The sequence below is a fragment of the Crocodylus siamensis genome, chromosome 10, assembly GCF_052110815.1.
Source record: "Crocodylus siamensis isolate JL-2025a chromosome 10, ASM5211081v1, whole genome shotgun sequence".
NCBI classification, from domain to species: domain Eukaryota; kingdom Metazoa; phylum Chordata; order Crocodylia; family Crocodylidae; genus Crocodylus; species Crocodylus siamensis.
Window position 1 is genome coordinate 54,026,351 of NC_143404.1, and position 14,266 is coordinate 54,040,616.

General features: G+C 44.7%; 2 protein-coding genes across 4 annotated transcripts in view; both read left to right on the plus strand.

Moving 5' to 3' along the window:
• Positions 1–510: 510 nt before the first annotated feature.
• On the plus strand, positions 511–9,959 carry LOC149856597 (scaffolding CK1 anchoring protein D-like). Its single transcript, XM_090064816.1, is given in 5 exon segments — positions 511–962; positions 3,078–3,245; positions 5,578–5,702; positions 5,972–6,138; positions 6,141–9,959. Coding segments are annotated over 5 exon segments (1,050 nt in total). The 5' UTR covers positions 511–512; the 3' UTR covers positions 6,281–9,959.
• Positions 9,960–12,028: 2,069 nt separating this feature from the next.
• Positions 12,029–14,266, plus strand: part of DHX35 (DEAH-box helicase 35) — a 56,084-nt gene continuing 53,846 nt past the window's right edge. Inside the window, exon 1 of one of the 3 annotated variants that reach the window (XM_090065173.1) lies at positions 12,029–12,092. Coding sequence is in view for 2 of the 3 variants with exons in the window: in XM_090065174.1 (XP_089921300.1) it covers positions 12,053–12,092 (40 nt within the window). In the remaining variant the exon portion in view is untranslated. The remainder of the gene's footprint in view (positions 12,093–14,266) is intronic. The other 2 variants (XM_090065174.1, XM_090065172.1) reach the window with 2 other exon arrangements.

Genomic DNA, 14,266 nt, shown 5'->3' on the forward strand with positions numbered 1-14,266 from the left:
GTGGCAGCGGCCAGTGGCAGTTGTGGACCGTCCACAGACAGTGTTGGCGGCAAGACGGGGGGACGGCGCCCGCCCGCAGGCGCTGCCAGAAGCGTTGGCGCCTTTTTCCAGGGGGTGTATGCGCACCTGCGTGCACCCCCTGCGTTGCCAGTGCTTCGGCTGGGACAAGGCTCTGACAGTGGCTCAGATGCCTTGTTCCTTACCTCTGCGCACCGGCCGGGTGTTTGTCTTTGGTCAGAGAATGAAAAGTGGGGCAAAGCAGCAGAAACTTCCCCGAGACCAGCGGGCCGGTGCCATTGCGGGGGCAGACCTGTCGCACTGCCTCGAAACCGGTAGTTTAAAGCAAAACAAAAGGGAGACCAAAGCTTCCTGGGGCCCGAGCACCTGCTGCAATCCCAGGCCAGGGCTGGGGGCAGCTCTGCTGCCCCGCACCAGCCGCGGCTCAGCCCGTGCGGAGGCGGGGCCGGGGCCGATAAAAGCGCGGCTGCGGAGCGCGGCGGCGCCGCGGCCTCATGGCGACCAGCTCGCGGTGCGCGGACGAGGCGGCCGGCGCCGCCGGGCTGTACAGCGAGGCGCAGCGGCTGGCGCTGGAGGAGCTGGTGGCCGGCGGGCGCGACGCCTTCCGCGCCTTCCTGCGGCGGGAGCGGGTGGCCGAGTTCCTGTCGGAGCCCGAGCTGCACGCGCTGCTGGCGGCCGCCGTGCCGCCCCGCGAGGAGGCGGAGGAGCCGGGGCCGGGGCCGGGGCCGGGGCCGGGCGAGCGCTCGCTGGACTGCTCCTCGCTCTCCTACTTCCCCGAGCGGTCGGACGCGGAGCCGCCGGCGCTGGAGCTGGGCTGGCCGGGCTTTGCCAGCGGCGCTTTCCGCGGGCTCCCGCGCGTCGAGGCGCACTTCCAGCCCGGCTTCGGCGCCGCGCTGTACGGCTGCAAGGAGGCGGTGCGCAGGGAGATCCGCTCCGCCCGGGAGGTGAGCCCTGGTCCCGCAGCGCTGTGCACCCCCGCTGCCGGCGGGCTTGGATCCCTTGCATCGTCTTCAACTCGCGTGCCCGTCCCTGCTCTATACACCCCGAGCTGCGCGTCTGTGGGCCAAGCCGCAGTAGCGGGGCTACACGTGAAGGTCCTGGAAGCAGGGCTCCTGCTTGGCTTTTGTGGCTGGTTAGCAACCACCACAGGTGCCCCTAAGTATAGGGGTTGTAAATGTTTTCCTTTGGCCATTTTCTCTCAAAACTGCTAGGACTGGTTCAGACGAGCTAGCTGGGACCTTGCTGCTGTTGGGAATTCATTCCTATAAGAAAGGGAATCTGCAGAGTTCTTGACAAGATGTTTTCTGTGAGGGGCCTGTGAACTGGAAGTGATTCTTCACAGCTGTGTTTGTACCTCCTCCCCCCTGCCCCCCCCCCCCAGTTAAGACCTGGTAAATTTAGCTTTAATCTCTCCTACTGGAGAGAATGGGGCTTTTTAGTAGTATTTGGTATATGATGAATAAGTGTTGATGACAGGTTTGTGGATATTCATCAGGATCAGTCAGCTCACTTGCAGCTTCTGCTGTGTGAGTTAGTCATTGGCTCAAAATGTCAATAGCTCTGTACTGGTGACATGATGAAAACCTTCAGCTTTACATCTCATCCACTGAAATGCAAGGCAAAGTAAACCAGATCCTCATGGATGAAGATATTCCTGGGTATATTAACATCCTTTGTTCACTGAATATGTAAAATGATCATGGATCATTGGTGATGCCGCTGATCCCTTCTTTTCAGGCAGGACTTTTGAGGGAAGAACTTCTGATCCTAGCAAGGTCTCTCGGAGATGTTTAGCTCCCAGTGGGTTGCTGTTGTTTTTTGGAACCCCGAACTTGGGACACATCAGTGTGTGATACTTGAAGTTAATAACCACCTGGCCAAAGTATTTACGCTCCACTCCAATATCCACTGTATTGGGGGACTGAATTTTTAGGGGCCGCCAGTTCAGTTAGGGAAGCCTGATAGTCGAACTGCCGCTCTGTCTCCATAGTAACTTCTTACTAATTGACTTGGCTGTCTTTTTGAAGCGCAGTCATGGTCCTCTGTCCTGGTTGGATCACCCTGTGGGTTGTCGACATTAAAAGACTTTAAAAATCTGTGTGACCCAGCCTTGAGGGTGAAATCATTCATGAGGAAAAAATGGGAAGACTGCACACCTGAATTAAGACCATGAGTCATGTCATTTGCTACTAAGCAAATGATAAGTTATTGCTTAATAAATGATGATTAAGTATGCAGTGGTAGAAAAGCCAGAACAACTAACAGTTGCTTTCTCAGTGCATTTCAGCTATTCAAAGTAGGTCTTGCACTCTGTGAACTGGAAAGCTGTATTTCTTTTTCACAATTCTGTATGACCTGTTTTTGTACAAGAGCAAACCAGGCTAGCAGGAATCTTAGATATATTTTGTTTGTAAAATCAATAGATAAATGTCAAGACAGGATGAATACTCTGTCAAAACAGGCTCCCACTGTGGGAACCACAGGTCAATATATTTCTTTTTCCATTTTATTATGGGTGCTCTGTGCAGCGATATCATGCAAGTATTATTAATTAAAGTAACTTCTGTGTTATAAAATGGTGCGACTGACCGTCTAATATGCAGGTGCAATGCATCTACAATGGTCCTTCATGTGAGTTTGCTCTCTTAAACCTTCTGCACTTCAGTACCATGGTGCTCTCTCTCACCTGTGACGAAGAGCAGTAAAAACCCTTTCTCATTCTAAAGTTTACAAATGCTGCTTTGATTCAGCTACACACAGAGGGTATTTTGCTTTTTGGTCTTTAATTTCTTGTATATTGATTTAAAGGAATAGGCAGTTCTGATACTGTGTCACAAGAATCTCACAACAGATTGTATCTGTCCAAAACAAACAACAAACAAAAGTGTCTTTGGAACAAGGTATTGAGAAGAGGAAACAAACTAGGGAGATGTTTAATTTGCAACGTAACTTGCTTTTTTTATGTTCTTCTCCACCACTTCCAAAGCTCACTCAAAAAACCACAAAATGGGTTCTTGACCTAATGTTGACTTAATGTTTTCTTCTGAACATTACTGCAGGTTATTGCCCTGGTGATGGATTCCTTCACAGACATGGATATCTTCAAAGACCTTCAAGAAGCTTGTAGCAAGAGGCATGTTAAAGTGTACATACTTCTGGATCAGGCTTCATTTCCCCACTTTCTGAAAATGTGCAGCAATTTGGGAGTTAACATTGAAGAGCAAAAGGTAGGCACTGTGATTATCAAGAAAGCAGACAAATGGTTATTGGTCCTATTGCAACTATGGCATCTGAAAGTTTGAAAAAAGGAACCTTTTCAGCTACAGCCACAGCTACATATATGGCATTTGTGTAGCTCCTGATCCTGGAAAGCAAAGAATTTAATAGTACAGAAGCCGAACTCTCTATTCAGGTAAAAAATTGGTGTACAAACAATCAGCATTTTTAATTGTATGAAGATAAATGTTTTAGCTTAATGCTTATTATGGACTTGCTAAAAGAGTTCAGAGCACTCTTTCTCTGCTTGCAACTTGGCATACCAGCTATCCCATAAAGCAAACTAATTTTTGTTAGAATTGGGCACCTTAACTTGGTGATAAAGGCCTTGAGGTTTTTAGCCTAGATAACAGGATTTCTCTTCCTCCTAGGAAGTCTGAAAGAGAATTTTATTTTTGCATGAATGTCAGCTACTTAGGATTCATAAGATTCTGTCAATGAATTATTCATTAGGTCTCCGTCACTCCACTATATGTACACAAGGGAGGTTTGAGTTGTGTTTAGTACTTGGTCTTTTAAAGATGAAAGTACTAAACACTTGTGCTATTAAATGTGCCTATTAAATTATAAGATATGCTATTAAATTCTTTGCTTTCCAGGATCGGGAGCTACACACTGAGTGTGTCTGCTAACTTTAATGTTAAGGTATTTTCAGAGAGACTAAATCCTAGTTTAGATCAGGCCTGAATTTAAAAAGTGACTTAAGCAGGCAACAAAACATTGCATCTAGTGTTGTAGTACCTAAATTTTAACAGCCAGGTATGTGTATTTTTAGGTGCCCTAGCTCCTTATACAATGCATGGGGGTAAGTAAACACCCCAGAATAGGATCGTTGTGTGGCTTCCTGCTTCTCAGGCTTAATATTAATTATCCCATTGGGCAGTGCTGAGGACATGGGTGTGTATTAGCTCTAGACGCATGCAATTAATAACTTACTCAGCACTGCCATGAGGTGCCTTGCTACACTTGGAAAACACAGACAGGAGTGCCAACCCTGACCTTGGGTACTTGCATGGTTGCACCTTTTCCTTTTTCCTTTCAAAAGAAGAAAGTAGTGATAGAATGCCATTTCTTTTAAAACATTGTCAGAGGAGAAGGTGATACCCCACTTTATTCAATGTCAGTGGAGCACTCGCCCCCGTTTCCTCTGCCTGATGGGTTTAAATCCATATCTCTTGGGACAGTACTGTAGCCACCAGAACACTGGCTATTTGAATGTGAATAAGCACTCTTTAGTCATCCTGTTGACGTTGCTTCATTTTACAAGAAATACATTCAGATGTGTTGCGTCTGTAGGAGAGCACATGATTCCCTAGGAAATTGGTTAAGACATGGGTAGTCCTAGATACTAGTCCCTACCCCAAATAAGCATTAATGTAATTGATATTAAGATGTATATACAGTCCTTAATGTAGACCTGGAACCAATGATCCTTCACTCGGTGAATCATGAATCCATTCGACTTTGGAAGAAATAATTTTGACAGGATGGGTGGAGAGTGTCCCAACCTAGAAAAGCTTGTAGACTAGTGGTTATGGCAATCTTCTGAGAGATGTCAGTTTGAACCCCTCCGGCAGAGGAGGGAATAAAACTAAGCACTCCTGATGTCTGGGCGAGTGCTCTGAATAAAAGACCATCACCCTCACTTTTTTTCTTTCTCTCCCTTTCTAAAAGAATGTGGCAGCTGTCACTTCACTTTTTGCGGGGGGGAGGGAGAGGGGGTGTGTGTGTGTTTTACTGAGTCCAATGCAATAGGCATTGATAAAGGCATGGTTACTTTATCAATGATACTGGTTACTGGATAGGATCCTTTGGGACTGATGCTTGGGGCAAGATAGCAGCTAGGTACCAAGCTTCTCAAGACTGAAGTATTCAAGGACAGGTAAAAGAACTGTGGATCTAAGGAGCTTCATTATAAAGTATTGAGGCACCCATGGAGCTTAAGCAGTTAGATAACAGCCAAGTGGAAATTCAAGATTACAAGTTTAGATGTAGATACCCAAATTCTTCCTGAGACTAGCTGTAGCTGTCTACATCCCTTCTAGGCTCTGACCATTACTGTTTAATTTCTTGATCCAGCAAGAATTTGTAGAAGCAGTTGTTTGCCTCCCAAGAAGGGTGACCTTTATAGTTAGTAACAACCCTTATTAGTTAAGTTTTGAGACCACTTTTGGTTGGCTTGGTACTCTTACAGTCCTCATATCTTTTAGGTGGAAAAATGTAATTGCAACTTTTCAAACTAAACATAGATGTATTTGTGTTGTTGTTGTTTTTTAAAACTAGCTGATGAGGGTCCGAAACATAAATGGAAACACGTATTATACGAGGTCAGGAGCTAAAATTGTTGGGAAGGTCCATGAAAAGTTCATGTTGGTTGATGGCATAAGGGTGACAACAGGTTCCTACAGGCAAGTACTTTACTTCATTTCATGTCCTCTCTCCCCTTCCCCCAGAAGTAATAGGAAAAAGAATTTCCTTTAACAAATACTCTTCTTGAGCAGTCTATCACGTGAGGTGTGTATTTAAAACAAAAACAAAAAAATGTTGCTAGCAATCTGTGGTATAGCAACAATCTTGTTTTATGTATTAAAAGAACACATTATTGATAAGCTGTTACTCTTTGTGTAGGTCCATTATTCAGTTTTATCTTTATGTATTTTCTTTTTTAAAAAAATAGTTTCACATGGACTGATGGGAAACTAAACAGCAGCAACATCATAATTCTATCGGGCCAAGCAGTTGAACACTTTGACCTGGAATTCCAGATCCTTTATGCAGATTCAAAGCCCATCAACCCCCGGCTGTTGTCCTGCAGCCAAGAGTGTGAAATGGATAATCAGCTGATCAAACCATGGATATCAAAGACTTGATGAGGAAAAGCTACTTGCAAATAGAATTTTTCAACTTCAAAGCACTGTCAGGAGACATAAGAAGGAAACAGTCAGCTGTATTCTTCCGGAGAGGCAAGGCATATGTCAAGTTTTGACACACAAGCTTCTTCACCATTTGACTCGGAATGACCCTGCAGTCACGAAGCTACATTGGAGCAAAGGGAGATGAACTGTAGCTGTACTTGGACTGAAACCTGAGAATAACCTCTGGTGACCATGTCCAACTCTACTTTGAAAAAACAATGTCACAATGGTAGTAGGTGGAAAACAAGCCTCAAAGTGAGGGAATGCAATAAACAGTGGTTCCACTGCATGGCCACTGCAACATACTGCACAGTTGTATATTTTGTAGGCCTGCTTCCTCTGGTTCAGAAGTGATAATGAAAATGTCTTTAGCGTATTGTTTTAAATAGTATACAATTATAAGTTATAATTCCTATTCCATGATATCGTTGAGCTTTAACATTTTAAATGAAAACTATCTTCATATAGTGTTTGTTTTTTTGATGTTTTAAAGCATCTTGACCAAAAGTTAAGAAAAATCTGACTTTTACTACTTAATGGTTCATGTGACCAGACTCTGGAATAGACTCCCAGCGGGAGTGGTGCAGGCACCTACCCTAGGGATCTTCTAAAGGAGACTGGACGTACACCTTGACAGGGTTATTTGATCCCAGCACTCTTCTCTGCCCAGAGCAGGGGGGCTGGACCTGATGATTTCAACAAGGTTCCTTCGAGCTCTAAAATTGTGTGAATCTGGAAAGGCCCTAATAACTTTTAATCTTCAGTCAATTTTTTAAAGAATTATTTCTTTTCACATGTTCTCCTTGGGTCAGTATCTTCTCAGCTCAGTGTCTAATTTTAAATAATGAGTTTGGGACACTCCTTGAGCTGTGATCATGTCTGAGTTCAACTATCCATTTGGTGAATGCTTTAGAAAGGGACAATAAACTGTGAAATGACATTACTAGCTAAACCACCACATAAAGAGCAACTAAATAAGATAAACCAATGCCAGTCTAGTAAGCCTTAAATATAACTTTTCTTTATGTGAATGGCTACAGTTGGGCATAAGTTAATGTCTCAACCAGTTTTAAGCACTAGTATGATTCTTCCCATACAACTTGATCCACAGTTCACAATGAGGCATGTAAAACTAAGTGCCTATTAATAGTTACCAAATGTAAGTTGTTTTAAATGTACAAATTTCTTCTTAATTAGCACTGTATTTAAGGTGGAAAAGTCTTTATTATAATTTGACTTCTTAAATATTCATTGCTTCAAATAATTTGAAAGGTTTCAGTACAGAATGTTTATTTTTGCTGTATAAGCATTGTAAACATGCTTTACCTCATGAATTTTTTTTGAGATGTGGAAGAAATGTTTTTGGACAAGATTCAACACAAATGGCTGAAGTTTCAAATTTATGTGTTTGCCATAAGAGGATGAAGAAATAAGAATTTTAAAATTGAATTTGGGAGTAGTCTCGGGAGTCAGATATCACATTCTGATGCTAATGCCAGCAGATTTAATGGGAATTCGGGTTGTAGCAGAGCCAAATGAGTCCTGCTTCTTTTCATGTATGCTCCACAGTCCACACCAGGTGTCCTGGCAGATCCAGGGCTCCTGCTGCTCTCAGACTGTTCCTAGAACAAATTCAGAGGGGATTTGAAATACAGGAAAATTCCCTATTACCCTTCCCTGCTTCCCTGAAAATGTATTCAACTTCAACAGGCAATCAATGGAGGAAAAAAAATCAATAATATGACATTTTGAGATCCTTCTTCAAATTTTTCTAATTTAAACTAAATCTGCCCTCTTGTACTGAAAAAAGAAACCACCACCAAAACAGCTGTTGCATTAATGCACAAGTATCTTTATCAACCTAGCCTTGCAGATGGCTCCCTCAAGGCAAGTACTGGGGAGCTGCAGCAGATGCAGGAACTTGTCTTGTTTTATTGAGGCTGTGGTTTAGCAAAAATTGTAGATGTATGGCTTAACAACTGCTTGATACCAAGCAGTGGTAATCCCCACCTTACGGTGTGGAGCAGACTTGTGGACACTGTACAGGAGAAACCTCAAGTCAGTGGAGAACTACTATTGACACTGCTTTCAAATCCAGTGGGAAGACAGATGCACCAACGCTAACATCCTCTTGCAAGCTAATACCCTGAGCATCAAGGTGATAATCATCCTACATCAACTCCATTGGGTTGGTCACATTATTCAGATGTCTGACTTCAGGTTGCTGGAGCAAATTTTATTTTCCCAGCTCAGTCAAGGTGTTTGCTCAACAGGAAGGCAGACAAAGCACTTCAAGGATGTCCTCAGGGTTAACTTGAAAAAATGCAACATCAGCTTCAGCTTGTGGGAGACTATCACTCAAGACTGCCCTAAATGGAAGGAAAGTCTGATGCAAGAATCTCTGTGCTTTGAAACCTTATGACGAGGGGGGAGGGAAAAGTAGGAGCAGCAGAAACAGTGTGGTTTTTAGACCAAATCAAAAATCCAGAATCATCTACCCTGCAGGGCAACATGCTATAACAGATGCTACTGATCCCAAATTGGCCTTGTCAGCCATATTTGGACCCACAGATAAGGCAATCATGGAAGACAATCATCCTTAACCATGGGGGGGAATGCTGCTGATGGCTTAAATGTTTTGCTGAATTTGGGCCTATAGCGTGACTGTTTAAACCTAATGTTTGATAGTAATTGTGGGCAACAAACAAAGAAAGTGACCAGCATGTTAATGGAAATGCTGAGGCTGTCTTAAATCTGAGTTAGGTTCTTAGGTTAACGTTAACTTGGATGTGTTGTATAGCCTGTATTTATTATAAAATACACATTTTAACCAAATATGAACTTTCATTTCTACCCAGAACTTTTACAATCTTTTTTCCTATGCCTGAAGAAGGGTGCTTGTGCCCCAAAGCTTGCAATTAAAGTTGTTTGTTTGTTTGTGAAAATCCAGTTGGTCTAAAAGCTGTCACCTCTACCACAAGTCCTGGTTCATTTTAACCAGGAATATATACTTAGATAGCATAATAATGATACACTACTAGATTAAAATGCAACAATAACTTGATTTTGTCTTCTGTACCTAATGTAACTAAAACTGATTCATTCTAATTTGCCTGAGCTATTAATAATTGACAACTTTGTGTCATGTTACTTTTATCCTTGTGTGTATGAATACCTACCCTTTATCCATTGTTCTTTGTTGTGCAATCTCCTGCTCTTAATGTCCATTTTGTAGTCCATGTAGAATGTTCTCTCTCAGGCAAACTTACTGTTACAGAATTAAATACGTCGTATACTTCAGTATTAACAACTTGATGATTGTTTTCCCTTTATGTATGTGTAAAATTTACTCAAGAGGGTGCTGAACTTTTATTATAAGCAGTCTTTCATGCAAATGAGCTGCTATTGCTTTTGCTGTGAAAGATGCATGAAGCCATTTTATGCATATTGTAATCTACTCCTTTCTCCAGTACTGTCAGATCTTTTCTTTACTGACCGCCCCCCCAATACAACCCTCCTTTTTTCCCTCTCCAGACCTGGAGGACACTGCTGTGAGATGAAATGTTTTCATTTACATGTTGCCTTTATCTGCTTTAATAATGAATAAGGATTTTTTGTAATTGTAACTTCAAAATAGATCCAACAGCCGCATTGTAAAGAATAAGACTCTCGTATTTAAGTAAATCCTTTTTCTCAAGAAGTTACCTAGAGCCTTGTAAGAGTGATAAGGAACCACAAGTTTTATAAAAATTAAAAAGTTATTGGAAAGATGGTACTAACCACTAATGTTGTGTCATATCTTCATTCTGATTACAACAGTCATACGGACTTGTCTGCCAAGGTCATAAATGTAAATGATAAAGAAAAACACAGAAAGAAATGTGTCCTGGGATTGTGTATACTTGTATTATTCCCCTGCCCCCCCCCTTCTACCCAGTTACTGTATTTATACATGGTACAAAGTTTATTCCAATTGGTTTTTCTTTGGTAGTTGTAAGGGTGGATGGCCACTTCAAAATGGGAAGTTTGATCTTCAAAAATTGTGGATAGTGGCTTTCTTTCCAGGTAATCTGCTATGGATTATGGTGATTATGGAAGAGGATGGAGATGACCTATTTGTGTGGCTGTAGGGGACAGAGCTGGAAGCCATGATCTTAAACTACAGCGGAGGAAATTCAGATGCGAGATTAGGATGAATTTTCAGTATAGGAAAGTGGGTCAAGGACTGGGACAGGCTCCAGAGCTGTTGTGGGATCTCCATCCCTGGAGCTGTGCAAGAACAGGTTGGGCAGACTTGAGAGTTGAGTTCTGCTTTCCCACAACAACCGAAAAAGCTTAAACTCCTGTCCTCCAAGGGCTGACTAAGCACTGGCTGTGTTTGAAAATCCCCATCCTTTATAGCTGTCTGTCAGTGCTAGGGTGACCACCTTTTCCCAATGCAAAAGTGGGATGCTGAGACTCCCTACCCTGCTTTATCCTCCCATGCTGGGTCCTACCTACTGGGCTACAAAGGCCCTGGAGGGAGGGCAGCAGGACTGGGAGCCCCAGCCCACATTTTATTTATAAGAAAAATTTTTCATGTTCCAACTCAAATTGGCCAAATCCATGAGTCATTCAGAACCATGTGTGGCCCTACTACCAGCAACTATTTTCTACCCCCGCCTGAGGCTTCAGATGCTTCCAAAGCCTTTGGCAGGCATCCTACGTGCAGGCCCAAGCCTGGAGGCTTGAGGTTTGGATGCCCCTGAGTTTTGCTTGACCTCAGCCGTACAGCTGCAGGAGCAAGCTAGGGAGGTGCCTCCTATTTCCATAAAGTGGGCATAAAGCCAAGATCTTCCCACTGGAAATGAAAGTGGAAGGTTAACTATATACAGGTAACCCTGCTTAGTGCTCTTAATTGGTTCCTGAAAAACCAAGTGTTAAGTGAAACTGAAAGTATCTGGCAACCCAACATGGTGACTGGAAGTGTTGTAACGAAAGTCACTGAGCACTAAATGAACTCAGGTATCAATTTGAGTGTTATAGTAGAATAGTGTTAAACAAAACAGCGTTAAGCAGGGGGTTACATTTAGTCAAGTACTACCCATGAATGCAGTGGGGCCTGGTGAGCTCCTGCAGATGGCTGTGGTGGTACTGCTGGTGGCAAGTGGGAAGCTCCTGCAGGCTGCTGCAGTGCTGTCGGTGGCAGGGGTTTGCAGATGCTGCCAGCAGCCAGTGGTGATCGAAGACCACCTACCTGTAGATGCCTTTGGCAGTGAGCAGTAATTGTCCTCGGGTGCCGTGGGCACTGTTAGCCGTGCCTTTTTGCACCCACTACGCATCTACCAATGATACTACCCTTGCCAGAAAACTGGTTATCCCCAGCGACTAGGAAAACGGCCTTCGCAGTCATGGTTTTTCGGCTGCCCGCATCTGCCCTGCACACAGATCTAAGGAGGGGCATAGGTGCCCCACAGGGTACCCTCCTCCCGGGAACGCGCAGCCGTGCGAGTGGGAGCCAGCCCCTGCCTCAGCTGCCAGCCCTGCCCCCGCTCCCTGCCTCACTTGGGGGCCTCAACCTGCCCCACAGACAGCGGGGGCCAAGCCGCCCCTTCCATGTCGGGGCTCCGCCAGGCCTTAACGGGAAGCCCTCTCCGCCCTGTGTTTTTCTCCTTCAAAGAAACACCCCGCGCTTTAGTGGCAAACAGAAACCCGCCCCCGTCCTCAACCCGGGGGCCGCTGCCACGCGCGGGAATCGGGGCAAGCCCTGCTCGGGAGGGGGTGAGGCGCTGCTCCGGAGGGGGCGGGGCGTGCCCGCACCACGTGACACCACCGCCCGCGTCCTCCTGGCCCCTCCCCCCAAGATGGCGGCGCCCGCGGGCCCGGGGAAGTTCTGGAAGCCGGGTAAGGGCCGGAGCTGCGGCCTTCCCCCCGGGCGGGGGTGGGTCCGTCGTGCCGGGCTCCCGGGACTGCCCCTTCCTCGGGTGCACGCGCCCCCTCCGACCCCGGCCGTGGGGCGCGGCTGCCTGGCGCCTCGATGCCGCCGCCGTGGTGTGGGCGGCGTCCTGCCCCGGGCTCAGTTTCCACGTGCCCTGAGGAGCTCCCGTCACCGCCCCCATTGCAGGGGGTCCCGCCAGCCACAGCGTTGCTTGACCCCGGGCCCCGCACCGCTAGCACCGGCCGCGCTGCGGGGTTTAAGCAGGGGAGAAGAGGCAGTGGGTACCTGTCTACCTTTATGGATGTGAGGTGCCACCTTGGAAGCTGCTAGCCCATTGTTTTCGGGCCTTATTTTTTTTGCCTATAGAAAGACAGCAGAGCAGTTTCCTTGTTGCAAATAACTAAGGCAGGCCCCAGCCCCAGATGTCAAGTTGAAATCTCTGGGTTTCACCCGGTGGATCGCGGTCGTCCATTGAACCGTGCTACTGCTGTGGTGCTCGCCCTCTGGAATCTGCTGCCCTGTGTATCTCGCTGCTGGCGGGTCTGGGTCAGACCCGTCTCATCAACTGGGCACGGGCGATGTCGAGAGCTGTCGTTGGGTTCCCGAGTTAACAGCGTGTGGTTGACATAAGGGGCAGTTTGCCTCTTGCAGCCGCTGTTTAGGGCAGTGTTTTTTTCAAGTTTTTTAGAGCTTAAGGCAACCCTCCAGAGATACCAGTGTGTGGTTTCCACTCATTTTTTGATAGTAAAACAGTAGTGCAACAGAAAAATAACTAAGAACCTAGAAAGATCACAAGAAGGTACAGTGTTTTTGACACTATGAATTAATCTTTGAACTCTCTGGGTTTATCCTATGAATCATGTTTGCATACCTAATGTGCTAATACTATGATCTTTTGAAAGGATCTCTAAGCACCTCAGGGTGTGATGGTTAAGAATTGCTGGTCTGAGTCTTGAATTTCTCCTGGGTGGGGAGGGTGCAGGGGGTGTGAAGTCCCCACTTGTCCCACATCTGTTATGCACTTGTTGGGGATTGTGCCTCAAATAGTGGCAGCAAAAACATGACATCCCCCTGCAAGCAATTGGACCCGGTCAGTGAGACTTGCTGGATCTGAATTGATTATTTAAACCAAATAATTACCCTGGGGTATGTCCTGGAACAAGGAGCTGCCCTGGAACAAAGATTCATTTCTCAATAGCTTATGAATATGGTGAGCAGTTGAGCAGTACACGTAGGTGAATGAATGAATTTATCTATATAATGAATTGCAGCACACATGTATGTGAGTGCATGTATTAATGTGCTGTGCTGTGGATATGTTCTGTGGTTTAGCCCTATGAAAATAAGAAGCACACTGTCAAAAGGAATGCATGCATGCTTAGAGGTATCATCTAACTTTCAAGTAGGCAAGTACCAAATGTTATGATCCATCGCTGTTTTAAAAACTTGTTTGCATAATTCATTTTGTTATTAGAAGAACTGTATTTAATTTCTCTTTTAAACTGGTTTAAATGAATGTAAAGATTTCCTGGCAGTGTGGTTAGGACCTCATTGTTTTAAAAGAATACAGTTTAAGCCCTTAAGTATGTGTGGCCAGAAAGATCCATGATGCAGTCAAATTGAGTATCACAGGAGACTGCTGATGATCATTCCTTTCACGGGAATTTTCCGCACACTAATCTTACTCACATGATTCAACATTTTCAGCTGTCAGTAGTTTTTGTAGTATGCTAGGGGAGGAATGCATTATGTTTTAGTTTCTGAGCTAAACTTAGGTCCAAAGTAAACGATATGCCTTCTCAAGCAGGCAGGGTGGGAGGTGTTGTAGAATAGTATACTGGGAAATATACTGAGGAATAGAGTATATGAAATTCTTTAAAGAAAAGAACAGAGTCACTAAAGTAACAAGAATTTTATATATTTTTCACAATTTTTTGTTTTCTGGAGCATCTTATTTTTCTTGTGAAGATTCAGAGATATTTACATAGCTCTTTAGCAAAAATGTAAATCTACACCTGAACTAAAAAGTTCCTTTTTTAAGGTTAACAAATACATTTATAATGTTAGAGGTGCTTAATAGCTTATTAAGTAAGGCGTTTCCCCTAAAAGTTTTTTTGTCTGAGGTAGACTGTGAAGGCCA